At 53.2% G+C, this 27,965-nt stretch overlaps 1 protein-coding gene across 1 annotated transcript in view; it reads right to left on the reverse strand.

Annotated features, from left to right (window-relative positions):
* ELMO1 (engulfment and cell motility 1) overlaps positions 1–27,965 on the reverse strand; it is a gene marked incomplete in the record, with an annotated part of 179,157 nt that overhangs the window by 143,131 nt on the left and 8,061 nt on the right. Inside the window, 4 exon segments of the mRNA XM_031951720.1 lie at positions 9,593–9,762; positions 11,867–11,917; positions 25,433–25,505; positions 25,870–25,910. Coding sequence (XP_031807580.1) covers positions 9,593–9,762; positions 11,867–11,917; positions 25,433–25,505; positions 25,870–25,910 — 335 coding nt within the window.

Genomic DNA, 27,965 nt, shown 5'->3' on the forward strand with positions numbered 1-27,965 from the left:
CGGGCCCGGACAAACCGCCGGCCTCCCACAGGCGGGGCCCACTCCTCACAAACCGGGATTCCACGCCCGGGTCCCCGCCCCGCCCCGGCCCGGAGCTCCCCGGGGACCGAGTCACGTCCAGCGCCCCCAGCCAGAGAGAGGGGTCCCGGGCGGGGGCAGTGCCGGCTGGGGCGTCAGCGTGAAGGGTTCGGGGTCTGCCCCAAGATGAGTGAGCCGTGGGACCCCCGTGTCACCTGGGAGGCTGTACTAGCCGCCAGAGGGGTAATGGGCAAGTAAGGCAGCAGTGTCCCTGGTTGTTGGGCAGCCCGGGGGCACCGCAGGGCACGGAGCACCAGTCCCGGGGTCAGGAGGAGCCGAATGCAAATCCAGCCTCGGCCACTTCCCAGCTGTGGGACCCAGGTCATTTTGCCCTGCCTCAGTTACCTCATCTAGCCCAATGAGCTAGAGAAGGAGATGGCGAAGCCCTCCAATGTCTGCCAAGAAAACCCCAAAGGGTCCCAGAGAACCGGACACGCCCAGAGCGGCTGCACAACAAATGAGGGGAGTCCGCCTTTGGGTCCTGAGTCAGACACGGTTTCCATTAGCGTTTGCTGCGTCTCTGACAGGAGCGGGGACGGCCTCTGGGTCCCGGTCCCTCCTACGAGATCCACTCGAGCGACAAGGGATGGCACGGGAGGAGCCGAGGCTGGCACACCAGGCACCAGGGAGCCCGTGGCACTGCCCCCCGCGTCCCTCTGGCACCTCCCAGAGCTCTTTTTAAGAAATTAGGAAGGATGACTTAACAAGGATGAAGATTTCAGGGCCAAGGACAGGAGCGAGGACCGCCAGCAGGCCGGGACCTTCCTTCAGGGCCAGGGCTCGGACTAGAGCCGCCCTCTCCCCTCTAGGCCGGAGGCTCCGCGGCTCAGAGGACATGGCTTCTTGGGCGGGAGTCACCCAATGCTCGGCCTCCCGAGGGCCACACCCGGGGGAGCTGCTGCTCGCTGCCCAGCGGGCCCCTGGCCGCCAGAGCGCTTCTGGCTAATGGTGGGTGGCCCGGAGCTCATGGGAGCTTGGCTGTCCGGCCCTCCCGGCCCTCCCAGCCCTCCCAGCCCTCCCGGCCCCATTGTGGCCCCTGGAGCCGAGCAGATGTGAGGCTCATCAAGCTGCTTTCACTGCAGCAACTTCCAGCAAAAATCCGTGGCTTGCACCCCCTTGTCTAGCCCCCAAGGCCCCCCACATCTCCTGGAAGCACCCCCAGTGCTCATGGCCTAGAGTGGCCTCCAAGATGCTTCCTCTCACTTTTGTTTTTAACAGTACCCAAGGAAACCGGGGGCCAATGGCACCTGCCACGCAAAGCCTCGAGCCCGGGGCTCATCTCACGGAAAATAAACGTCAGAAAAACTGCTCACAAACAAGTGAGCCAGACAAAGCAGGGGAGGGGGGGTGGGGACAGAGGGAAAGGGAGACAGAGAGACACAAAGATATGGAGACACAGAGATACAGAGAGAGACACACACACACACACACACACACACACACACACACACAGAGCTGGGCAAAGCACAAGTGTGAACAAAAGCGGGTCAGCCACTTTCAATGAATAAACTTTGTTTTTCCCTGTGCTGATAATCCGTCTTTCCAGGGCATGACTTACTCATTCCCTAGGAACAGAATTTTCCTAGTCCGCTGCCCAGGTTGGACGGAAAATGTCCTCGCCCTGCCTTTTGTTCTTGGATCTGAGCTCACAGCGTCCCAAGACTTGGCGCCGACTTCCTTCAAGTCGTCCTGCCTACATCGGCTGTTTGTTTGTTTTGGGACGTGCTTATTTATCACTTAAATGCCACAAGAGAAGAGAAAGAAGCAGAGTAGGTACTGAGGAGACAGAACGGTTGGTCTTCGCAGGCGGCAATGCCGTTCTCAGAGAATCATTTAAAAACTGTTAGAAATAACCCACAACTTGAGCAAAGCTGCAGGGTAGAAATCACCGGCAGTTCTATTTGTGAGCCACAAAATTCAGCAGCAGGAGGTAGAAAGAGAAATTTCGTTTAAAATAACTGTAGAGAATATAAAACTTAAATGCAAAATAAGAAAACAAAACAGAACACAAGCCATTGCCCCGTGCCCAGCAAACCAAGAATCAAGGAGGAAGCCCCTCTCCCTGGCTTGTTTGTGTAGTTATTTGCTGGCTGGCTCCCCTATTAAACTGTGAGCACCTTGAAGACAGAGTTGGAGTCTATTTTGCCTTTCTTTGTATCTCCAATGGTAAACAGTACACAGTAGGTACTTAATAAATGCTTGCCTAAAGACTAATAGTGTCTAAGACATCTTGGGGTTTACTGTCTAGATTTCTCGTTTCAGTACCATGTCTTAAATCAAAACCTGCTGACTCTCAATGATTGCCAAGCCCCAGGTGCTCATCTTTTGGGCCCCTACTCGTAGCTCTAAGGCTCCCCCCCCTCCCAGATCTATTTGTTTGTTTGTTTGTTTATTGACAAGGTGAGAGAGGCCATTCTCTGCCTCTGCTGAAATCTGGTTGTGATCACTGGATGGGCCTCAGTCAAACCATGGTCTCCCATGGCATCCAGGGCCACCGGCAGTCGTCCTGGTCTATGCGCCTGGGAGGGGCCGAGCGACTTGCCAAGGGCCTCGCGGCCAGTGAGTGTCTGAGGCTGGATCTGAACTCGGATGCCCCTGACTCTGGGTTCTGTATTCTCCTCCATGGGTCTCTCTGAAGAAGACCCTGGCCCAGGCCCACCCAGCGAGATGCCCTCCTCAGAGAAGGGGCTGGGCTCTTTGAACCAAGCAGAAGCAGCCATGTGTCAGCTGGTAACACGGGTTCCAGGGACCCTATTTTAGATAAGATTCACAACTCGGGTTCAGAAGAAGGATCTGAACCCAGAACTTCCCCACTCCAAGTCCAAGACGGTGAACCCCGGATTCAGTTGGCTTACAAGGCCTAAAGACCAGGCAGCCTCAGCATGGAGGCATTCATGTGTGGAAGTCTGGCTCTCAGAGGATGACTTTTGGGAGGGAGGGAGCACTCTCACTAAAAATAAGCACAAAATTGAGTGGATAATGGAGAAGGGAGAAGAGGCTGCTAAAAGTCAGCATTTCTTAAGATGACCTTAAGTCTTCAGCGTATGTTGATATGTGTTCTGGCTCTCTTCCATCAAGTGGCGTCCCATGTGACATGTGATAGTTCTGTGATCGGGAGATAATTCTGTCCCATGACTTGCTGATATGCACACCATGTAACACATCAGCAGGGAGGCACATGCTCAGCGTGTCACACCAAACGGGGCAGAGCACTGTTCCTGTTCATAAATGGCATTTTTGTGATTTTTGTGGAACTTCTAACTATTTGAGAACTTTATCAATGCAGACCTCAGAAACAGGAAGAAGCTCAGCTTTTCCATCCACACTGGAAAAGCAAAGTGGATGAAAAATGCAAATTGCCCAGACTAATGTGATATGAGGCAGAACGGGGCAGCCTGTTGGGTGAATCCATCAATAGCTATGAATTGGACAGATACGGCACATGGACAACAAGCTGAGCCCGGAGCTGAGGAGGAGTAGATGGGCAAACATGGCTACTTGGACCCCAAATATTTAAAATGAAAGGATGACCTTCAGCATGCTGGACAGCCTCCAAGGCATTATTCTGTAATTTGGCCTCAGTTTATAGAAATCAGAGCAAATAAAAAGACTACTTGCCATTAAAGAGTAAAAGTTACAAAAACTATTTGTGATTTCTCTGCACCAGTGGAAGGAGAAGCCACCGAAGCACTCACAGGTCCATCAGTTTTGAAAAAATAGTCCCACAAGTCCCAAGGGAGAGGAAAATTGCTCACAGATTAAGGCTTTGGTTTTGTAACCTAGCGAAACTCGGTTGTAGGCTTTGAGTTTTTCTCTGGGGCAAAGGTTGGGCAATATGGGCATTAAGGTCCCTCCACTTCTCAATTTCTTTGAGTCTAAGATTCTTTGTCAAATAACATTAACTCGTCAGGCAGTGTGCTCTGCATGGGGCATGCAAAGGATGGTATATCCCTTCTGCTTTCTGCTTTCAAGGAACTTGCGATTTGATGGAGGAAGACGGCTTTCGCTTATGAACAAGTGATTTCACACAGGAGAAATAGAAATCATTGCAGAGGAAAGGCGCTAGCATCAAGGGAGAGCAGGAAAGACTCTTGACTTTGGCACAGACGGAACAACACGTATCAATGAGAAGGAGATGAGCCTTTGAATCCTGGCATTTCAGGGCTCTTCCGGTCCAACCCAGGCGGAACAAGAAAGCCTTTACAATATTCCCAGGGCCTGGTTGCCACCTGACAACCTAGTCTAATCAAGGGGGATAAGGATGAGAACTGCCCTTCATCTAAAGTTTCAAAGTCTCTCCCTCCCCCGGCACAGCGGGCCCACTTTGGGCTAACTTTAGTCTTGTTCGAGACAAGAAAACTATTCAGGGAATCTGGCACAGTAGGTAGTGAATCAATTTAAATGACCCAACGAATAAATGCATCGAGGAAACAAACAAGTAGGTGAATAGGCAGTGAGGCTTAAGGGAAGCTCTCCCAACAGATCCCTTCAAAACCAGCCCACATTTTTCACAGGACTTCTAAAAGGAGGGATCCAAGAGAGAAGCCCCCAGCTGGAATCCTGCCCACTATTTACAACTAACAGTCTTTTGACTAGCTCTTTTCCATTCATGTGGCTTTATATCTCAACAGTTTCCCAGGACATAAGAACACGTCTTACTGTCTTTTGTAAGAAGCTTGAATAGCCCATATGAAAAACCTCTTTTCTCTCTTGTTTTAGTTGGAGCAAATCATTTGACCTGGTCCAATCATTCTGGAAAAACAATTTGAAAATAGCTGGGAAAAGTCATTAACCTGTTCGTACCCTCTGACCCTGGACTCTCGTACCCTCTGACCCTGGACTCCCACAACTGGACATATGCCCCAACAAGGCCAAAGGCAGAAAAAAGATCCCATAGATACCAAAATATTCATAGTTACACTCTTGGGGGGAGCAAGAACTGGAAAGCAAAAGGGTGCCCTTCATGTGGTGGAAGAATCTAAGGGAGGATGAGGATGCTGGGAAAATCAATAGGTGCAAAGAATTCAGAGAATCATGGGAAGACTTGCAGGAACTGATTCGAATAAAGAGAATGAAACCAATGAATAATATCTACAATGAGGATACTGAAAAGGGAAGGGAGGCAGGAAACAGACTGACTGCAATGGTTAATTGTTCTTAGAGGAAAATGGGAGGAACGTCCCTCCCTGGTCTAAGGAAGAAGTGGGAGTCCACAGGAAGGAAAATGCTGCATCTATCAAACGGTCTCTTTGTCAGCTGGGATAAGGGAGGATATTTTTTTAAACTAAATTTAGGTAAAATGATTTAGGGAGGCACAAAACCCTGCAGAAGGAAGCCGGTACACATGCTTCTTCTAACAATGAATCAGTGAAACATCCTCCTCCCTCTTCCTCCAGTATGAGCAATTGAAATCTAATGCCTAAAAATACTGCTTTGTACTGATTTAGAACTGACTGTCACAGGGACTGACAGAGTGTGATACTGACATCACCTCATTAATCCCACACGGCATCCCAGGGAGACGGAGCGTTCAGAGAAATCCCAAGAGGATCTGCCCCAACGTCAGGCTGCTGTGCTCACTACTTGTCTGAAGCCACTAAGCTATGACAGGGGAGAAACATGGATGATGTGAGATCCCAGCACAGGCAGGGATTTTTATGGCCCATCAAGGTTCACAAAACCCTTAAGGTACAGCCTCCTGTGAGTTCAGACGTGTGAGGATTATCGTCCCCACTTTACAGATGACACAACTGAGGCTCAGAGGGGGTTACTAAGCCATAAACAGAAAATATCAGAGGCAAAATTTGAACTCAGATCTACTGGCCTCCAAAGCCTGAGCTCTCCACCCTAGGTTAGTATAGACTGTAGGAAAGGAACCGACGGCATATCTGCCACACAGGATGAACACTAATTTCTCCACATGTAGAAAGTCCTACAAAATTCACATGGCCTAGATTTTTTGAATGATAATATTTCAGAGTTCTTGAATGAGTCACCAATTCTTTATGCTTTCAGTTCCTCATTATCTACAGCCTACTTAACCTTCTCTGTATAGACTTCTCACAGACTATTACTTTTCCTATCTTGGTCATCTCGAGTTCCACTTTCACTTCTTCATACAGTAGTCAAGTCAAGAAGCACCTACTATGTGCCGGGCACTATGCCAAGCCCTGGGACAAAAGGCAAGCAAACACAGTCTCTGTCTTCAAAGAGCTTGTATTTCAATGGGGCTAATCTGTCCCTACTGTGTGTAGATGGTCATACAATTGAACTTGATGGGGAAGAGTTTCTCACAAACATTCTGGCAGATCTTTTTCAATTTTATTCTCTTTGCTGTCTTGTCTTTAATGCCCTTGGGATCGCCTCTTAGTTGGATCTTTCCTGGTTCTGCCCTCTGGGACCAAGTAGAGTAATTCTAACCTTTCTTCCCCATGACACGTCTTCAAGAAGTTGAAGCCAGCTTGCATCTGAAATCTAAGTCCTCTCTTCTCCGGTTAACGCACCTGATCTTCATATGGCACGAGCTCTGAATTGTGACTTTTCTTCTAACAAGTTGGTGGGGAGGCTGTACATGGAGCTAATTCAGGAATGCATCTCCCATCAGTCACTTGCGATCCTCTAAAATAAGACTCGTTTGTTTGCTTTCTGTTCCGTTCTTTGGAGCCTGCTGCCCTCACAGCACCTGACTCTTTTCTTGAAGCAAATATTTATGATGTCATGGCACAAGACTTCGGTATATTTTACAAGGCTTCAACTTCTATCCCTTCTCATTATATTTTGACAAATTAATGTTTATTTTAAAATCTTCACATATTAAATTACATCTTAATTACATCTTATTAATTAATGAAAATCATATTAAAATTAAACATCAATTTAAAATTAAAAACACCAACTTAATGAAGCATTTTCTGTTTTAATGCTATATATTATACTTGAAATCTATTTTTCATCATCTTTCCCGAGGCTCATCATGGCAACGTAGTCACTGAGTATTAGAGGCTAGTCACTGATTTAAGCTAATCTGGAGATTCTTACCAAATTTTTAAATGAATTTTTCTACCTCATAATTTGCAGAGCCAGTGTGTTGTTATTCCATCATCTCATTCACGATCAACTCTTTGTTATTCCATTTGGGGTTTTCCTGGTAAAGATACTGGATGGCTAGTCATTTCCTTCTCCGGCTCATTTTACAGATGAGGAAACTGAGGCAAACAGCTCACAAAGCTAAGAAAAAGTCTGAGGCCGAATTTGAACTCAGGGCCTCCTGACTCGAGGCCTGATGCTCTACTGTGCCATCTGGCTGCAGAATGGGCATAGAAGCTACCATTATGTGCATGGTGAAAGTATAGAGAGAGGGCCCTTTGGGAATTCACCTCATCATTTCCCAACTGGCTGTTTTCCTGGACTTCAGCATCTTCAGAAACTCCTCATTCTGTTAGATGAAATCAGCTGTGAAAGTCTCACCTCCTCAGGTTCCCTCCTTCTGACACCCCTCCCCCCCATTGCAACTTCCATGTGTGGTCTTACTTACTAGCTTGTGCTAGTTCTTAGCACCCAGTAGGTGCTTAATGGCTTTTGACCCAGCAGTTCCTGGCACCCAGTAGGTGCTTAGTGGTTTCTGACCCAGTAGTTCCTGGCACAAGTAGGTGCTTAATGGCTTCTGACTCTTTTTTTTCTTTGCAAATGCTTATGAATAGTCTAATATCAGATGAATGGAAGAATGCATAAAAAATGATTAAATGCTCACTAAGTGCCAAGGAGTACACTAATATAAAAATGGAGATAAGGCAGTCTATGAACTTGAGGAACCTACAGTTTAATGGGGCAAGTCGCTGCAAAAAGGTTAAGAGACTTGTTCAGGGAACAAGCTGGTACCCTGGTAAAGGTCTGATGCTGGATTTGAATTCAGGACTCCAGGGGACTCTGGGAGAAGGCTGAGGACACATTCCATGGCGTGACTTGGAAAGTCCATGGCAGCTCAGTACTGGACAAGGAGAAAAAGAGTGACTCTGCTGCAGTAGAGAGGATGGGGAAGATGCAGGTAGCCAAGGGGGGCACGATTTGGCAGCTTAATTCAAGTCTAAATAAGGCAACAACCCGCCTATCAGAGCCTGGGTTCAAGCAGGGAAAGGACAAGAGGAGAGGGCCGGAGGGCCGGCCAGTCCTTAACATTCTGTTCTAAGGCAGCAGAATAAAATGAAGATAATCTAGAGACCATATTTACAGGCCCCCAAGAATCAGGAAGGGTTTAAAGGACTGTGACCAGATCAAGAAAGCACCTGGAGCCAAGGAAGGGAGGATGATGCTTAACCCAGAAAAAAAAGATCCTGAGGACAAAGGCTGGCCTGGGGAGGCATGGCTCCCCTGGTCAGAACTACAAGCAAAGAGATAAAATTTGGCTTGGTGTCAGGAAGAGCCCCTAGTGTTCCCCCTGAGGCTCATGTGGCCCCTGGGGAGCCCCCACTCATAGGAGCCTTCAAAGAGGAGCCGGATGTACCTTGGTAGGGAGAGATGCAACCTGGTCTCTGAGAGCCCGTGCAGGGAAGACTGAGGGGTGGGACATACTATCCCCATTATACAGAGAAGGAAACGGATGCCACCAAAGATTAAGTGTGTCCACGGACAAACAGGTAGAGGGTAGAATTTGAACCCAGCTCTTTCTGATGCCAGTCTATCATCCTCCACTTTCTACTAGGCTAGAATAGGCAGAGAGACTTTGGGTTCCACAGATGGCTGATTGAGGAAATGGACACAGGTGGTGGCAGATAACATTGATCTGAACAAAGGGGACCCCGGAGACTCAACTCAGGATTTCTTGGGGGACAGCCACACCACACTGGGACAGTCACTGAGTCATGAGCAGTTACTCTCCAAACCTCACCGGGAGAATCAGCCTTTTGAGCTGGAGAGACGGCCGAGGACTCTGAGCTGGGATTCTGAAAAGGGGTCAGTCTAAGGGACGGCAGAGGCAGCCAAAGGAGGGGGTCCTGTTTCATTGCGCTGTCCCGTTTCAGAGCGAGAATCGGGGAGACCCGGATGACCTGATTTTTCTTGTATTATGACTCTGTGGTATTCTCTGAATGGCACTGGCCCTTCCCACGGGACCTTGGAGATAAGAGATCTGGGGCTGACCACCGACTACCTTGGATGACTCTGGTGAGACTTCATGCTGCAAAACCACCAGTAACAGGCGACCGGACATCCCGACAGGCAGGGAGATGCCAGCTCAGGCCAGCTTGTGAGAGCCGGGGGTTAAATTTTCAGTGAGAGCATTTATAGCTCAGAAATGGGCAATCGCCACAGATCGGGGCTTGATTGGATGCTTTGTTGATTGTTTAAACTTAATAAAGTGAAAATGTTTTTTAAAATCTATAGATTAAACTTAAAAGTCCTGTCCGTGCCTTCCCCTTCCCCAAGAGTCAGTTGTCAAACATTTCCCAACCTTACAAGACAAAGGCCTAAAAACCAGAAGAGACTCGAGCCGGCGAGTCAGCCGGACAAATCTACTTACTCTGTGCCGCTCTCCACCATCTGGGTGAGGAGGGAGATCCCGTCCAGATTGATGAATTCCTGGGCAAACGTGATGTCCCGGGAATAGCTGGCCAGGTCTTTCAGGGCCTCCAGCTTGGCGTCCATGCTCGAGGACTGGATCCGCTCGTGGAGCTGCTGGGCGTTTTGAGCCTTCCCCGGGAACAAAAGGAAACACAAAGAGATGCTCATAATGGGAGCGGCAGAGATGCCGGGCAGGTGGAACTCTCTCTCCTGAAATGAGTCCACACACTGCCCCCCCCCCCCCCAGGGGTTTCAGGAATCACTGGTGTCCGAGAAAGGGTGAGAGAGATGGGGTAAGTAGGAGCCCGGCCTCCCCCCAAGTCCCTCAACTTCCCCGGGGGTGGACTGGGCCCCCAAAAGAGCAATAATGTCCCTGATACTCCGGCACCTCGTGTATGGGGTTAATGAGTTTACCAGCTGCCCCAAAGTTTCGATGGAGTCCTGCTGTCTCTGGGCCTTTCCTTCCCAGGCCTAACTGGGAGAGTTCCACGCAGCCCCCCTGAGAGCTGGCCCAGCAAAGCCTGGACGCTTCCTCTCCAAGTATTTCCCCCCGGCTCGTGTGTCCGGGACAGGAAGGTGGCGAGGGGTCTGCGTCCTGTAGGAGCAGCCCCCTCCTGCTGCTTCTTAATTTCCTTTCATTTTCTGTAAAACCTCTCTCCTCTCCACCCTCACCCCCAACCTGAGGGCATACACCAGGGGGTAGGAGAGGAGGGAAAAAACCCCAAAAACAGGAAGGAGAAAAAGAGGAAAGGGAAGGACATTTTTCTGGTAAAACTGGCTTTGGAGACAGAGGCTCTGCTGCTCCCTGTCCGATAAGTCCCTTCACCTTTCTGGCCTTATCTATAAAAGGAAGAGCTCAGACTTCCCCTCCAGCGGGGAGTCCACGGCTGCTGACGTTAGTATCCAGCCCCAAAGCCCAGCAGCTGCCCCCTCCACCCCCACCCCCCACCCTGAGCCAGCGTTCTCTAGGAGACGCACTTTCCTCATCCTGACCAATGCACAGTTTTAAGGGACATGGAAACCTTCAAAGAAGTCCTGTGCTTGCCCTCCAGGGTGGGCTGGCAGAGGCAATGCTGACTGAGCCCTGGTCACACGTGGCTGGCAAAGGTCTTGGTGGCCATTTAGTCAGTCCTCCCCAAAGGGCAGAAAAAAGGGGGTGCACTGAGGGGAGGCTGGGGGGAACCCATGACCCAGCTCCAAGAAGAGCCCCCCTTCAAATGCCAGCTCTGCTCTTCTCCTACTGTAAGAGTGGAGGCAAATTGGTGAGCGGATCTCAAGGGCCTCGGGGGACGAGAACCAGACGGACCCTTCCAGCTTATCCAGCCAGTTCTTTTTAAAGATGGGGAAACTGAGGTCCAGAGAGCATAAGGTCATGCAAACTAAATGCTAACATGAGGTCCGAACCTCGGGCTTTGGACTCCAAAGAGAGGGTGCTGTGCTTTGCAAAAGCACAAAGGCGTTAGCTAACTTGTCCAGGGTCACACAGCTGGTGACTCCAAGCCCAGGGCCTTGTCCTCCTGGGCTGCCTCTCAAAGTCCACAGACACCATTTGTGGGGGGAGAGTCCCTCAGACAGTCGCAGCTGTGGGAAGGACGGGTCGCTTTGGGACATTCTCTGGAGGGGTCCCCAAATGCTCCCCACCATTTTCCACTTCCTCCCCGCCACAGAGAATATGTCAGCACTTTAAAGATATCACCCCTCTGAGGCCCAAAGGACTCATGGCTTCTGATTCCAGACATCAGAGAGCCAGCAGAGGCCCTGCCTTCCATCTCCTATAGAAGAAGTAAAAGATATAGAGGTGGCCCACATGGTCAAAATCCAGACCCCCCTTTCCCCCCCCAACATCAGGGTCTGTAGGCCTTGGGATGGCCTGAAGTTACTACTAAGTTTTGGTACTTCTATCTGTAAAATGGGATTTGAAGCCCCTGAACCCGAAACAGGAGAGGAAAAAAAAGGAAAATGGAGAATTTATCTCAAATTTCCACCACCAACTTCCTCTGCTCTCCTGGGAGAATAAGATCTCTGGGTGAGGCGGAGTCTGCAGAGACCTTTGGAAGGAGAGACTTCGGATGAACGCTAAATGAATGGGACCTGCAAGCTTCCCAGCCTGACCATCATGGCAGCCTTCTGAGGGGAAGATGGGGGAGAGAAGAGCTGGGAAGAAGACAAGCCTTCTGAGGGGAGGGCAGGGAGAGGGCAGGGAGAGAAGAGCTGGGAATGAGGACAGACTCACCGGTGAGGTTGCCAGCCGCAGAATGGCCCCATTCTTTATTTCGTTGCGATTCTGAAAAAAGAAAAGGAGAGGAAGGCATTTGCGATGCGTCCCTGGCACACCTGCTTACTCCCGTTTAGGTCATTTCCAAGTTGGGTTTCAATAAATACTTTTAGACAGACCTCCATCAAACCACCAGGTAACCAGCCCTGTGGGGCCCGGCACTGGGCTAAGGCCTGGAGGAACAAGGATGAAGTCCTGCCCTCCAGGAGGTGACATTCTATGGGTGGGTGATGGTCAGTGGTTTTATAGTAATTTAAGGTTGCAGGAGAGTTTACACCAGTTCACTCAGATGGCATGAGTCGCTATGTGCACAGAGAAGTCTCTGCAGCCTGACTCTTCCAGGAGTGTTCCCAGTCCCCCAGAGCTAGCACCTTCTCTCTGCTTATCCCCAATTTACTATGTACCGATCTTCTTTGTACACAGTTCCGTTTAATTCAGTAGACATTTATTTAGTGCCTGCTGTGTGCAAGGCCCTGCGCTAAGGGATCGGTTTGTTTGGGCAACTCTGTGTGCTCCAGGAGGGCAGGGGTCTTGTGCCTTTGTCTTATGTCTCTGGGACATGTGTTTAGCATGGTGCCTGGCACACAGCAGGGGCAGAATAAATGTCTGTTGGTCCTTGACTCGAACACTGATGCGCTGATCCTAGAGTCCCCGTAGTGGAGTCGCTACTTCACTGATCAGTGCGGACGGACCCCAGACGCCACCGAGTCCCACTCCCTGGGCTGAGAGATGAGTGAGCGGAGGCCCAGAATTCCTTGAGGTCCCTGAGGTCTCAACAGCAGAAATAAGGCGGGGACCCTCTGATCCCACCCGCAAGGACCGCCGTTTATGGCCCCTCCGGCTGCTGCCTCCAAAGGCTGAGCGAGCAGCGCCCGCCAGCCTGGGCCGGCTGCCCGGCCGTGGCGACGCGGCATCCCGGGGCACGGGCCCTGGCTGGAGGCCATGACTACGCCGCTGTGGCTGGGCGTGCTGGCTGCCAGGCCAGCTGTGCCCAGGGCTCGGGGATGCTTGGTAGGGAGCTCCTCAGGGCTGCCTCTGCGGTCCGGAGCGCCAGGGCCAAGGGTGGGGAGGGGTCCCCAAGCAGCCCTCCTCGGATGAATTCAATCAGCTCACATTCTGGCTCCTGCCGGCCAAGGGCGGCCGGGACGGAGCGTGAGGACGGGCTTGGCTCCCCCTCCCCCAGCCCGCCCCGGGCGGACGCCCCTCCAGCTGGGGAGGAAGGCCCCAGACTCGGCCCTCCCCACTCCGAGCCCCGGCTCTTCCCCCCATCACCGTCCCTTGCACAATCCAGCAGAGGCTCCGGGGGTGGGGGAGACGTGGGGGCGCCGAGTGCCCCCAGGGGAAGGGGCAGTTACCAGAACAAGGACATCCCAGCCGCCTTTCCCTCAGGTCCAGAGGCGGAGGGGGAGCCCCTGACTTCGGGTGCCCGGCTCCTGGCTCTGCCCCAAGTGACCGAACCGGGACCCCCCCGGGAAATCCGTGGCCCCCCCTCTGCCAGCGCTCCCTCCTCGGCCTGGCCTTTGGGCTGGGCCTCCCAACCAAGAAGTCCCTCAGGGGTCCTGGCTGCAGAGGGGGAAGGAAACCGGGGCCAAACTCTACACACGAGGAAACTGAGGCACTGCCTGTTAAAGGACTTGCTCAGGCTCGCTCACTACTCACTCTCTCAGGCAGGATTTGAACCCAGGCCTCCAGCCCTGACCACGCCCTCTTAACTACCTTCTCACAAAAGCACATTAAAACTAGCTTTGGCCCCGCCCCCTCCCCACTCCGGCCCCGCCCCTCCTGGCCCTGACCCACAGGTGTCACCAAGAGTGGGGAGATGCTTCAGGGTCTCTCAGCAGCCTGATGAGGGAGGGGCTTTGCCACCAGAAATCACTGTGTTCGGAACCCACCCCACGGGACAGGAAACAGACACAGACTCAAGTGGGGACCCCAAGTCAGGACTTCTGTTAAAGAAGCAGGACCGGGAAGCCTTCGCCCTGGTCCCCTTCCCCACCTGGTACCTGGAGGCATCAGAGAACATGAGAGAAAGGGGTATCAGGAGGCAGGGAGGTTCGAGGCCGAGGCCAGGCTCCCAGGCCAGAAGGCCCGAGGTCAGGCACCGGAGGCCAGGTGCCCAAGGAGGCCGGGAGGCCCGAGGCCTAACAGCCTGCCTAGCCTCCAGGAGGGAGAAGAGTTTCTGGTCCAGACTTCCTCGGCAGCCCCCGGCGCGGATCAGTGGGAAAGGGGCTGGAGGCCGGGGCACTGCTCGGCCTCCGTGGAGGGGCCTGCTCTAGGAATCAGGAAAACCTGGGCCGCCTCTCACCGGGGCCTCCCACAGGCTGGACGCCAAAGGCCTAGGGCTAGAAGGGGCTGAAGTGGTCATCATAGCCGCTGCTCCCATTTTACAGTCGAGAAACTGAGGCAGCCACAGTGGGCATGTGACTGCCCAAGATCACCCAGGTGTTAGAATTCAAACCCAAGTCTTTTAATCTCAGCTTTGGGGTATACCCCTTCCCCCAAGCCTCAGTGTCCCCATCTGTAAAACGGAGCTTCAGGCTCCCCTCCCGGAGCTCACGTCGGGCTCCAATGCAGTCAGGCACAGAATGGGATTTGGAGACCTCCCGAAGGCTAGGGAGACCGTTACTCATTCCCAGGCCCACCTAGGATGGAAAAAGCCCTGAGCTTGTGGGGCAGGGCAGGGGGGGAAATCGATACTACCGATAATGTAAACACATTTGTCCCTTCTGTGAGCACTTATTAAGCACCTCCTGTGAGCGCCACACTGTGCTGGAAATGGGAGCCAGGGGAAATGAAGGCAGCCTCCCACCCGCCCCTTTTGCCTTCAGAAGAGGCCCTCCTGGAGGACCCTTTTCTGGGCTCTGCGTCTTATGCAGCTGGGGCTTCTGCCCGGATCCCGGGAATGCATTCTGCAGAAGGATCCCCAGGCCCCGCTCCCCCACCCCCACCCCCTGCAGCTGTCTCCCCACCCGCTCAGCCCCCCCACCAGGCAGACAATTGCTCTGTTGTCAGGCCGCCACAGAGCAGTTTGTCCTGTTCTCCAGCTGAGGACACGAGGGCCCAGCTTCTGTCCCGGGCCCGGCTCCAGCAGAGGTGATGTGGCAGAAGACCACGCAGAGCGAGCGGGAGCGCCGGCCAGGCTGCCCTGGCTCTCGTTGCAAATGACCGTGTTTATTTGTCGAGGCCGGAGCCAGATTCTGCTTTGTTATTCTCATCCACTGTTTCATCATCTCCAAGATTTATTTCAGATGGGAAACCTTCCCTTCCCTCGCATGACTGGCTGCGTTCTGTTTGAGGATTCGGCCTGAATGAAGTCCCAGGGGGCCGTACGAAATGCACTTGTTGCTAGGTTACAACAGAACGGTCCCGGGAAGAGAAATCGAGGCAGCAGTTCTGGGCACACGGACACGTACGTCCTCTGTGGCATGCGCTGCCAGGCGGCATCAGGCGCCCAGAGTCCCCAGAGCAAGAGAGGAGATCTCCCTATGCAGTGACCAGGGAACGGGCACTTTCTGGTAGAACGGGCCACATCTAACCCCTGCCTACCTTGGGGAAGAGAGCACGGGTTTAAGGGCCGCAGGCGGTGGCTGTTTGTCTTAAATCGGGCACCTTATTGCCAGACCCATCGATCACCCTCATCCTACCCCACGAGGACCCAAATCGGGCACCTTTTTGCCAGCCCCATCGATCGCCCTCACCTTACCCCACAAGGACCCAAATTTCTATCCTCTTTTTTATCTTTCTCCCCTTTTTTCTTTCATACACTGAATTCTGCTTGAAAAAAATCTCTCATTTCAAATCCACCCAGAGGCGGGGCAACTGTTTCCTAGAAGCAAGAGAACAAACTCTGGAAAATCTGGATCTTGTCGGTCCTCCATAGAGAGCCAACGAACACTGACAATTCGGAGGGGGGGGGGGGCGCTTTCCTCCTGGAAGGTTTTCCTTAATGTGGACTTACATGAAGTCATGTCAGGAGAGAAAAGAGGAAAAACCAGAATAGAACAATCCTGAAGCTGACAGTGAGCAGGGAGAATGTGTGGGCCAAGCCACAGACACAGCGAGAGGGTCCAATGTCTCCCGGAGGAGGCCGTCGGCCTACAGGGGTCCAAATAGGACGTGGGCGGGGGGGGGGGGGGGGGGGGTCTGGTGCCTTCAGACTTTGTCAGCTACGTGTGGGTGAAGAGAGAGAAGGGAGAGCATTAAGAGGAGGAGGAGCCAGGCACTCCCAGAGGACCCCAAGCTCAGAAATGTGTACATGACATAATCTGCTTTCTGTTCCATGCTAAGGTATTATGATATAATGAATGGAGGCTCATCTGGCAGCCAGGAAGACTTGTCTCGCTACTGACAGACTAACTATGTGATCACAAACAAGTTGTTTTCATTTTAATTTAATTTGAAACCTTCTGTAAGTCCAAGTTATGGTTCAGTTGTTGCTCAGGGTCCCTGGAGGTCCACAGAGCCTTGGAGAAAAGATGGTGTATGGGGGGGTGGGGGGAGTCCCCACGGGGGCACGGACTGCTCCTGTTTTGTTTTTGTTCTCCCACCAGTAGCATAATGCCTGGCACACAGTAGGTGCCTAATAGCACTTGCTAATTGACTGAGCTGGGTCGGGACTATTAAACCATTCGGCTAAAAGGACCCCTAAAGATGGTGAGCCCGGTCATTTTTCCCAGACAATGGAGTTGACGGAGAGGGACAAACTCCTTGATGATTTTCAGCATTTTCAGCTTGAAGGATTGTTCAGGTGTGATCTCATTTTGCCCTCACAATAAGCCTTTAGCAGAAAACATTTTATGCCCATATTATTGACAAATAAATTGAGGCTCAAAGACTCAGTGTGCCCTGCCCAGGATCAATTCTGGCACAAATAATAGTGAATCAGCCGTGCCCCTGACTGTAAGGCCCGCCCTCTGGGAGCTATGCCCTTGCTTCCAGGGAGGATGGAAGGGGAAGCAGAAGCAGGAGCAGACCCTGCCCCTGTGGTCAGCGGCCTTCCACATGGGCCTTCATGGTCAGTCACTCAAAGCGCTGCCTCCCGACTCTAACCCTAATCCTCCTTGGATTCCCAGACTCACCCAGGCCCCTAATCATCCACGTGCAATGCTAAGATCTAGGCTGGGAAGGACAAGATCGAGGCTGTGGCCTAGAAAAGTCCCAGAACATAGAGCTGAGCTCCCATCGACAGGAAGCCCCCTGGGCCACTTACAGGAAGCCCCTGGGTCACTCCCAGTGGCCACAGTGGCGGTCCTGAGCTATCATCGGTGTTGGAGCCGAGCTCATCAAGCTCCTTCCCTGGGTGAGGCCGGCTGGGTGGCCTCTCTCTGGAGCTCATGCATTCACCTGGCCTGAGCACAGCCCCGTTCTGGGCACCGTGAGGGGACAGGAGATGGACTGCTGCCTTTGGGGCCCGGACCAGCTGCCTCCTGCCACTGCGGTGACCTTGGGCAAGCACCTCACACAATGTAATCCCCAAGTCTCTCACGATATAAAACGGGCTGGGCCAAGGTTCCGGCACAACCAGGCTGGCCCCTGTTTTATGCCCTTAACAGGGCACAGAGCCTCTCTCAAGGATCCTCTGCAGCATCAGCTTGTAAGTCTTACCCCCTCCCATTTTGCAGATGAGCAAAACTGCCTCAGCTTAGCTCAGCTGCCCGAGAGAAGCCGGGCTGAGAGAGAGCCCGGGGCTTCTCCTCCTAAATCTAGAGCCCACGGGTCAGTGGCAAGAGTCCTGCCCCAGAGGCAGAGGCTCGGGCTCAGTTTCTGCACAGTCAATGCGTGTGCTCTGTGCCCAGTGCCAGGGATCCCCGCTCTCCGGAATCTACCCTTGGAGAAGGGAAGGATGTGGCCAGCAGGTCCAGGAGTCCCCATGTTGGACTCCAGGAGAGCCGCTTCACAGCTCTGAGGCTTCCACCAAGGGAATTAGGGCCCTCTCTCCTGGGAGTTGGATGTGGCCTGGGGGAGGGGTTTTGGGGGCCTTCTGCCCCCAGGGGTCTAGAGCAAGTTAAATGAAGACCACAAAGGCCAGTGTGGATGAGGGCAGAGAGCTGGCTCTTCTGGGTAAGGGGCTTCCGGGGCTTCTGGACTAGTGTGGGGACCCAGAAAGGGTCCCCTTTCTGTCTGTCAGGCCATGAAGACTCTAAGTGGGCCTCGGGACACAGCAGCCCAGGAGCCCTCCCCACACTGAGCCCCTCCCCACACTGAGCCGCTCCCCACGATGCGATGCGGTGTGATCCCTTTAAGAATTGACTTATTCCTTTCTTTCTGATTCCCAACCCCTCCTAGTTGATCAATCCAGGACTTTTTGATTCACAAATCCTGGTCCCTTTGAATTCCAATAGAAGATCCGGGCCTGTCCCAGCCCCACCCGGATCTGAGCCAATTCGGGGCTACACCCACAGGCCCTTCCAGCTAAATCTCCCATGATAAGAGTTAAGCTGGAATCCTTTCTTGGCTGAGGTTCCAAACATGCCAGGACCCTCCGTCCACTGGACCCTCTGTCTAGTGCCCTTATCTCTACCTTCTCCTATTTCCTTAACTAGACTTTAACCTTACTTCCAAACCCCATAATAAACCTCTTTTATCAATCTAGCTTTTCCGGCCAATAAATGCATTTATCGGGGACTTGTGCCGCTTCTAGACCTTATTTAACTCCGTATCCTTGTACTGAATCCAAAGGGGTTGCAGGGGAGCTCTATTTGACTCCCGGTACCCCGAACCTGCCACTAACCCTAATGTCATTTAGATACCCCATATCTAGACCTCATCACCCAGACATCACTGTATTCTTCACAACCATCATTCCTTATTAGCAACTCCATAAAATAATATAAATATAATCTAAAATAAAGATAAATTTTATTACCCTTCAATAGTTCTTTTAAAATCTGTTCACTCTTTTTTACTTGAGTTTCTCTTTTAATTCCGTTGCTGTCATATTAGGGGCAATAATTAGAATGAAGTACCCAGAGATTTGGAGCCTGAAGAGATTTTAGAGATCATTTAGCCCCAAATTTTGCTTTATGGACGAGATAGACACAGAAAAAAATAAAGATAGAAAAGATAAAGACATAAAGGAAAAGATAAAGAGAGATAAGATAAAGATAGAAAAGATAAAGATATAAAGGTTAAAATAAAGCAAGATAAGATAAAGACATAGAGAAAGGTTAAGATAAAGATATAGATAAGAAAACCAAGATTTGGGGAGAGGGCAGTGACTGATCAGCCCAGGGACTTACTGCAGAGAAAAGTTTTTACTGGGTTTTACCCATAGTCCACTTGCTCCAAAATTAGTCTCCTCCATTTAGCACCGTGCTACTGGTCTCTTGTTTAAGCAGCAAGTTTTTAAAATGCATTAAAGACTTGAAAAAAGAATTTTTAATTTCAGAGGCCCACATAATCAAAGGTTGTTGAAACCTCAGAGACCATCTAACCCTCTACCTCGGAAACAAGAAAGCTTTCTAGCCGCATCTGAGCACGTGCAGGGGGGAACCTCCCACATCCACAGACCAACTGCGCCTCTGACCCTCCTCCAACAAGGCAAACCCTCTTCTCTGCGGCCGTCACCCTGGCTTCTGCTTCTGGGTCTGTTGCTGTGGGACCAGGCAGGACCCAGCTAACCCTCCTCTGCCCGCCCTGTCTGCCTCATCTTGCTCCTAAGTCCTCGCTCCTCCAAGTAGAGCACCCCTTCTACTAAAGGTCTGCGCCAAGCCCCTTCTTCCCTGGATGAACTCACTCCAACGGGACAATACGATTTCCTTCCTAAACTTAGGCAGCCTGAATAGAGATGCGGCACTCACAAGTTGGCCTCAAAGGGCAGGGGACCCCAAAATCCCCCCAATTTTGGACCCTCTGCTATTATTCTTAATGCCACTAAGAGAAATGAACAAATAAAGGTCTTATTTTCCCTTCTTGTTAATGTAAGCATCTGGGGATATCGCTTCTCTTCTGTTCTGTTCTACCCCATTGATCTTTATGTATTCCGTACTATTGTTACCTTAATTTTTTTTTTATTTCTCTAATTTAGTCTTTGTCTCAAGCATTATAAAGCAAGTAATTTTAGTCTTCATGTAACATATTTAGCAATTGTTACCTTATTTTTATTATAGTATGATGGATAAAAAAGTTTAAATCAATGCCCCTATTCCATGATTAATTTCCAAAATATACAATAGACATTGAAAGTGACAGTGTATTCATCCCTTTTTTCGGTTCAGTTCTTTCCCTATATTTTTGAAAGGCACATTTTCCCCCAGCATTCCAGTCATGGAAGTAATTTCTTTTTGGCTTATTTCCGCTTTGATTTTTCCTATTCTAGTAGTAGGATGTTGAAGTTGCCCACTCAAATTGTTTTTGTAACTGCAATTTTGTACTCATTTCTTAGAAAACTGATACTATTAAGAGCATGTGTCCTTAATTCACCTGTTGTTCGGAATCACTTTGGGAATGATAGTGATGGGAAGTGTGGGAAGGGAGCAGTGAATTGGAAACTAAAAGAATCCCAATTCCCTATAAACACTCCCCTTCCCCAGGAAATCTCTAAAAATTCACCAGAAAGAGCAGGGATAAAGGCAGCCAAGGGGGTTATGTGTGATGCAGTTCAGGGATGCCCCAGAGAGGCCTCTAGAACCTGCCGTTTGAGATCAAGGCGGGAGGCGGCACCGATCCAGACCAGCCAGGCCAAAGCAGGAGACATGCCTATGAGAGCACTTAAGAAGTCATAAGCAAAACCATGGTAGTGTAAAGTTCGCCTAGCTCTAGAATAGCTCTAGGCCTAGCTCTACAACAACCCTAGGACAGCTCTAAGACAACTCTAGACCTAGTTCTAGGTCAGCTCTAGAACAACTCTAGTCCTAGCTCTAGATTAGCTCTAGACTAGGCCAGCTCTAGGTCTAGCTCCAAGAAAGCTCTAGAACAATTCTAGAGCTAGCTCTAGGTCAGCTCTAGAACAATTCTAGTCCTAGCACTAGGGCAGCTCTAGACTAGACCTGGCTTTAGGCCAGTTCTAGGCCAGCTCTGGGTCAGCTGTAGGTCTAGATCTATGACAACTCTAAGCCTAGCTCTAGGTCTACTTCCAAGAAACCTCTAGACCAACTCTAGACCACTCTAGGTCAGCTCTAGACTAGACCTAGCTCTAGGCCGATTCTAGACCAGTTTTAGGACAGCTCTAGGCCTAGTTCCAAGACAGCTCAAGACCAACTCTAGACCTAGTTCTAGGTCAGCTCTAGGACAATTCTAATCCTAGCTGTAGATCAGCTCTAGAGTAGGCCTAGCTTTTGGTCAGTTCTAAGCCTAGCTCTAGACCAACTCTATGGCTAGTTCTAGACCTGCTCTAGGTCTAGGTCTATGACACTTCTAGGCCAGCTTTAGGAGAGTTCTAGGCCAGCTCTAGACCAGCTTTAAGCCTAGTTCTAGGACAACTCTAAACTAACTCTAGGCCTAATTCTAGGTCAGCTCTGGGTCAGCTTTAGGCCTATCTCTTAGCCTAGCACCAAGACAGCTCTAAGACAACTCTAGACCTGGCTCTAGGACAGCTCTAAAATAGTTCTAAGTCTAGCTCTAGGATAGATCTAGAACTACCTATGGGCCAGCTCTAGGACAGTTCTAGGTCTAGCCCTAGGAGTTCTAGAGCAGCTCTCAAACACGTCTCAGATGTAGTTGAATTGATAGCAGCTTTTTTTGCACTTTGTCCTTGACATTCTTTTTTTCTATTGCCCTGCAGACGTTTATGCACTTGTGAGTCAGTGGTTAGAACGGAAGCTCCCCAAGGGCAGAGGTTGATGGTCATTTGTCCTCCCCCAGCACCCAGCCCGGTACCAGCCACAGGCACCAAGAACGTTTGCTGATTGACTGACTTGGGGGAAGGAGCTCGAGCCCAAAGGGGAATTCTGGATGATTCCCTCTCCATCGATAAAAGTTTGGCTGCCCCCTGGGGGCTCTGGGCGAGGGCTGAGTGCTTCCTTATCTCGTCCCTCGTCTGCCAGCCAGGCCCAAGAAGCCGGATGAGCGCAGCCTCTGCCGTTTCTCTTTGCCTCCCTTCCGGAAGCAGCCTCCTGTCCCCAAGCCGAGCCCAGGCAGCGCCAGCTGCCTCTCCAGGCCCCCCCAACAGGCCGTGGTCAGCGTGCGACACCCGGGAATCACGGCCGGCTTCTGAGTCAGCCCCGGCCCCTCCCAACGGGTGAGTCAGCCAGACCCAACGGGGGGGGGGGTCACTGTGAGTCATGATCAGCTCCCTCCAGGCCTCTGGGGTCAGAGCAGCACAAGCTATAAACAGCGGCCCTTCCTTCCCCCAAACATGCAGTAGACGCCCCGCCCGCCCCGGCTCCTTAACCGAGGGGGCGACTGCCCCCACGGGCCGCGGATGCGGTCGGAGGGGCAGACTGGGGCTGGATGCTCGGAGGCCTCCAAGGCCTCTGCTGGCCCGACGTTTGGGACAGATTAGAGGGGAAGCCGGGCCTTGGTCACCCTGGAATAAAGGAGGCATCTTCCTGGGGGCTAAATCAGAACGCCCCCGGGGCAGCCTTCACACTGGCCCGGAACCCCCGGGAGGTTGGCGGAAGCTCAGACACCACGTGTCCCGTCTGAGACGTGGAAGGGACGGAGGGCGAGAGGAGCTGGGGGTGTTGCTGAGGGATGACATCAGGACAAACTCAGCCGCACCCAGCCCAGCAGCGTCCATGCCGGGAGGGACCTCGGAGGCTGGCGGATCCAGCCATTTCACAGCTGGCAAAACTGAGGCCGGAGCTGATGAGCTCGTTAGAGCATCACCGTGTAAAAGTGTGCACCGGGAGGAGGGCAGGTGGGGGGCTGAGGGAGCGGAGTGGGGCATGTGCTATCTGCAGGGCTGGCTGCCTCTGCTGAACGGGCTTTTCCCTTGTTTTGAGGGGGAGTTCACGGAGGGCTCAGGGGTGAGGGAGGGGAATCCCTGGGAGTGACCGGTTGTGTGAACCCCCACTCGCTCCCAAAAAGAACATTCCCTCCCCATCCATTCCCTGGCTGGCGGCCGACGCCGATTCATCACAGCCACGAGGACAGGGCAGGAGCCAAACAAGGGTCGGTTCCCACTGCCGGACCTCTCGCTGCCCCCCAGATGGGAACCGAATTCTGTCAAAGCCCTTTATCGTCCGGTCCCGGGTGACCCCAGGGGGGCCGCCCTCCCCCCCCCCCCCCCCCGCTCAGGCTGATCTCTGGCCAGGGGGCTGGGCAGCCTCCAAGGCCCCCGGACCTCCCGAGTGTGGAAACACAGTGTGAGAAAGTGCCCGCTGAGGGCACCAGACTTGGGTCTGAGCGAGACCACCGAGCGCCGCCCAGCAGCCCAAGTCAGAGTGGGGCCCCTGGGGGGGACAGGGTACTGCTGGAGAAAACAAACCTCTGTGGGCCTACTATATGCCTGGCACTGTGCTCAGCTCAGAAAACAAGCACTTATGGGCCTACTATGTGCCCAACACTGTGCCAAGGTCAGAAAACAAGCACTTATGGCCTATTATGTACCTGGGATTGTGCTCAGCTCAAGAAAAAGCATTTAAGGGCCTACTACATGCTCGGCACTGTGCTAGAGTCAGGAAACAAGCATTTATGAACCTACTATGTGCCCAACATTGTGCTAAACTCAGGAAACAAGCATTTGTGGGCCTACTATGTGCCCAACACTGTACTAGGATTAGGAAACAAGCATTTATGAACCTACTATGTGCCCAACATTGTGCTAAGCTCAGGAAACAAGCATTTATGAACCTACTATGTGCTTAGCACTATACTAAGTCAGGAAACAAGCATTTATGGACTTACTATGTGCCCAACATTGTGCTAAGTTCAGGAAGCAAGCATTGATGGGCTTGCTATGCACCCAGCACTGTACTAGGGTCAGGAAACAAGCATTTATGGGCTACTACATACTCGGCACTGTGCTAAGCTCAGAAAACAAGCATTTGTGGGCCTACTATGTACCATGCTAAACTCTACCAATATTCTTTCCTCGGATTCTCACAACAACCTGGGGAGGGAGGGACTATTATTATTTCCATTTTGCTTTTGAGGAGACTGAGGCCGGTGCCCAGGCTCACACAGGCAGTAAGTGTCTGAGGCCGGTCCAGAGCTCCCCCACACCCATCGTTGGGAAGCGCAGACCTGACCCTGTCACCCCGGCTCAGTCTCGGCTTCCACAGGCCCCTTCCCGGTGCTCCACGACTTCCGTTCCGGGCCGTGGGGACCCCCTTTCATCGACCTTGTATTTGCCGGGATGGTATTGCAAATGCTTAGCACAATGACTAGAACACAGACGGTGCTTAATAAATGCACACTGACTTGACTGATCACAAGAGAACCTTTGGGACAAAGCAAGTTTGGGGCACAAGCTGAGGAAGAGAGGGACCTTGAAGGCTGGCTAGCCCCACTCCCTCTTCCCAGGCCCCCAGGAATCTCTAAATCAACTTGTCGGTGAAACAGAAATTTGGCCAGTGGCCAGCTGAGGGCTCCAGGGGCTTCTTCCTTCCTGAGGCACCCCAGGGACCCCCAAGAACAGCCAGGGTCCGGCCTACAGAGGAGAAACGGGCCCAGGTACTGTGAGCCCCACAGAGGCCCAGCCCGGTCATGGTGGGTCAGGCCTTCTGCCCTCGGGGCCTCCTGACCTGGAGATCAGGTGCCCCCAGAACCAGCACGGCAGAGCCGAGAGCAGCTGCTCCGACCCCCGGGAGTGCAGCCCGCGCCAGGGCTCTCAACTCCACCCCCCAGGACACTTCTCCGCCATCTCGCTGCGCGTCCCACCTGGGGGGCTCCTGGTCATGACTCTGCCAGCGTGGGGCGGCGAAGCTGTTGCCCGCTCTGCCCCCTATACTTCTGTCTTGTACCCCCTTCCCCAACCACCAGACACAGCCCCAGGATGGCGCTGAAGGGGAGAGGGGAGCTGGACCTCAAGAATGAGTGAGATGGAGCCAGGCCTTGTGGAACACCCACTACCATGACTGCCAGCTGCCATGACCAATGGGTGCTGTGAGCACCAGCCTCCATGAGTGCCTGCCTCTGTGAGTACCAGCCTTCGTGAGTGCCCGCCTCCATGAGTGCCGGCCTCCATGAATGCCAGCCTCCGTGAGCACCAGCCTCCATGAGTGCCAGCCTCCATGAGTGCCAGCCTTTGTGAGCGCCAGCCTCCGTGAGTGCCAGCCTCTGTGCCAGCCTCCGTGAACACCAGCCTCCGTGAGCACCAGCCTCCCTGAGCGCCAGCCTCCGTGAGCACCAGCCTCCATGAGTGCCAGCCTTTGTGAGTGCCAGCCTCCATGAGCACCAGCCTCCATGAGCGCCAGCCTCCATGAGCGCCAGCCTCTGTGAATGCCTGCCTCCGTGAGTGCCAGCCTCTGTGAGCGCCAGCCTCCAAGACCACTGCCACTAACACAATCATCTGAACACAGCTTGGAAACCCCTTCCACAGGCCCGGTCTCTCACAGTGCTCAGCACCGGCGGCCTTGCGGAGGCTGGATCTGAGCTCCGCTCTCTGCCCGCCCCGTGGCCCTTCCCCCACGTCCCCGGTACCTTCTCGGTGATGTAGAAGTTGGAGCTGTCTGCGTGCTGCAGGGCAAAGCACTCGTGGTTGGTCAGCGTCCACCTTTGAGAGAGCAAGGGAGACGTGGTCAGTGGCTATCCTGGGGGAGCCCCCGGGCAGGTTGCTCTCGGGGCGTCCCCACACCCAGCGGTCCCTGACCCCCCAGAAATCTAGGTCTCCAGAGGCCGGATCCTGTTTTAACACGGGCACTGACTGGGGAGAACGAAAACTCCGAGCAGGGCCCCCCACGCCCAGGCTCCGCTGCTGCCCAGCCCCCTGCTCTGGGACCCTGCCCGGCACTGCCTGGGGGAGACGTGGGGGCGGGGAACTCTCTGCCTTGTAGGTCGGGGAGCCTTCGGGGTGTCCGGGGGGAGATGTGGGGGTAGGAAACTCTCTGCCCCCCACCTTCATGCCCGGGAGCACTCACCCATCACAGACTTCCTTTATCACCGCCGACAGGGGCTTCTTCTGCAATGTGAGAGAAAGAAAACATAGCAATGAGCTCAGAGAACCAAACACGGGCCTGTTTCCCTCATTTCTTATTGGACAATATTTCCAAGCTCGAGACCGGAGCCGCCCCCAGAGGGCACTGAGCAGAGGGGACCGCGCTTGCTGCCCCTGGTCGCGAGGGCGCGTTGGCCACGGCTGGAGGGCCCAGCCTGGAGAACCTGCCTCGGACGCGACCTCTCCTTCTGTAAAATGGGGACGATGGCCCCTTCCCAGGTCGTGGCAAAGGGACGCGCGGCCGACAATGGCTTGGTAAGACTGGCCGGTAACCATCCATCCCCGGCTGCATTTGTAGGAGAAGAGACGGGGAAACAACCGGCTTCTCCAAAAGTGCACGGTCAGCGAACCCGGGGCAGGATCGGAACCCAAGGCCCCTGGTCCGGAGCCATCGCAAGCCCCAGGTTCCCCTCCAGGCAATAATGCAGAGCCACACACGGGCCCCTGAGTGTGTGTGTGGGGGGGGACTGCCAGACAGCAAACGCCCAGCCCCCCGCCCCTCAGCCCTGGGCTCCTGATCTTCCCTGCTAACAAGCCTCCATCACCTTGGCCGGGCTCTAGTCCTCCCTGGGCTCATCCAGCAGAGCTGCCCGCCCCCATCCGCCCCCTCCCCCATGATGCTCCAGGTGGTGAGCGACCTTCTGGGGACCCCTGGCAGCCCCCCCAGTGTCGGGAACAAACAGGACATTCCGGATAAGGCCGTTCCCAACTCGGGCCTGGGCAGATGTGCACAGCTGGGGGGTCAGCTGCCAAAGGGACCATGGAGCATCGGCCTCCGGGCCTGGGCTTGTGGGACTCCCCGGCCTCTCCCTGCCCCCACCCCCACATCCTGCCCTCAGGGGGCACAGGAGGGCCACGGGAAGGAAAGGGGGAGCCCAACAAGGAAGCTCTGCTGGGAAAGGGGACCAGAGCCCACAGCTCTCCCTCCCTCGCCTGCCACGGCCGCCTCTCGAGGGCTAATGGTACTGATCACAGTGGGAGAGACCGAGTCAGAACCCATTTCTACTGGTGACCCAGAGAGACAGAGACAGAGACAGAGAGACAGACACAAAAAGACAGAGACAGAGACAGAGACACATGGAGAGACAGAGACAGAGACAGAGAGAGACACACACAGAGACACAGAGACAGAGAGATGGAGAGAAACAGAAAGAGAAACACAGAGAGACACAGAGATAAGGTCCATTCCTGGTTCTGTTAACCTCTCCTCGGGCCACAGGACAGTTTGCACCAGGTCCCCCTTCCCTGAGGGTCAAGGCCTCTGCCACCGTGTGATGGCCAGGAGAGCCCTAGGGGCGATAAGGGGGTGCCCAGGGGTGGGGGGGGGAGCAGGGGCTCAGTACTTGATCTCGCTTCTCTTTTCAGGGCCCAGCCTGGCAGCCTGTGCCACCTCTGCCCCCCAGCCAGCTCGCAGACCCCACCTCCTCATTCCCCCAGTCGAAGGCAGCGAGAGGAGCCATTTCCCCGGGCGGGACTCAGACCCCCCAGACATGGACCGGCTGATGCACCGACGGGCTGCTCGGACCTTGGCCGGCCTGAGTTCCTGCTCCGGGTCCCCGGAGGGCTCGGCTGCTCGACCCTGACCGTGGCGCGAGGAGTCTGGTTTCCTATTAAAACTTCCGGATTCAAAGGTCTGTGGCTGGGAAGTCACAGGGCTCAGCTAAGGTGGGGAACCCACTTCTTGTAAGGGAGCGTCCCCCCAATCTCAGGCTCTCGCTTGTGGGATTCGAGGGGTGACCCTGTGACTGCCTATTCCCACTGCTTCCTGCGGCTCCCGAGCTCCCCCCCCTCCCCCCCCCAGCATGCTTCTCATCGGCAATCACCCAGTAGAAAACTGGCTCGCAGCAAAGGCGTTTATGACAACAATGGAAATGAAGCGTCCAAAAAACCCCCAGGGAACAGCACCCACAGTATATACAGTGTCCATGGGAAGCTCAGTCTCAGGCTCAGAACACTTTTGTAGGGTCACAAAAAAGATAAAGAAAATGTGCTTTTTATACAGCACCTACTATGTGCTAA

Source organism: Sarcophilus harrisii, chromosome 1, assembly GCF_902635505.1.
Source record: "Sarcophilus harrisii chromosome 1, mSarHar1.11, whole genome shotgun sequence".
NCBI lineage: Eukaryota > Metazoa > Chordata > Mammalia > Dasyuromorphia > Dasyuridae > Sarcophilus > Sarcophilus harrisii.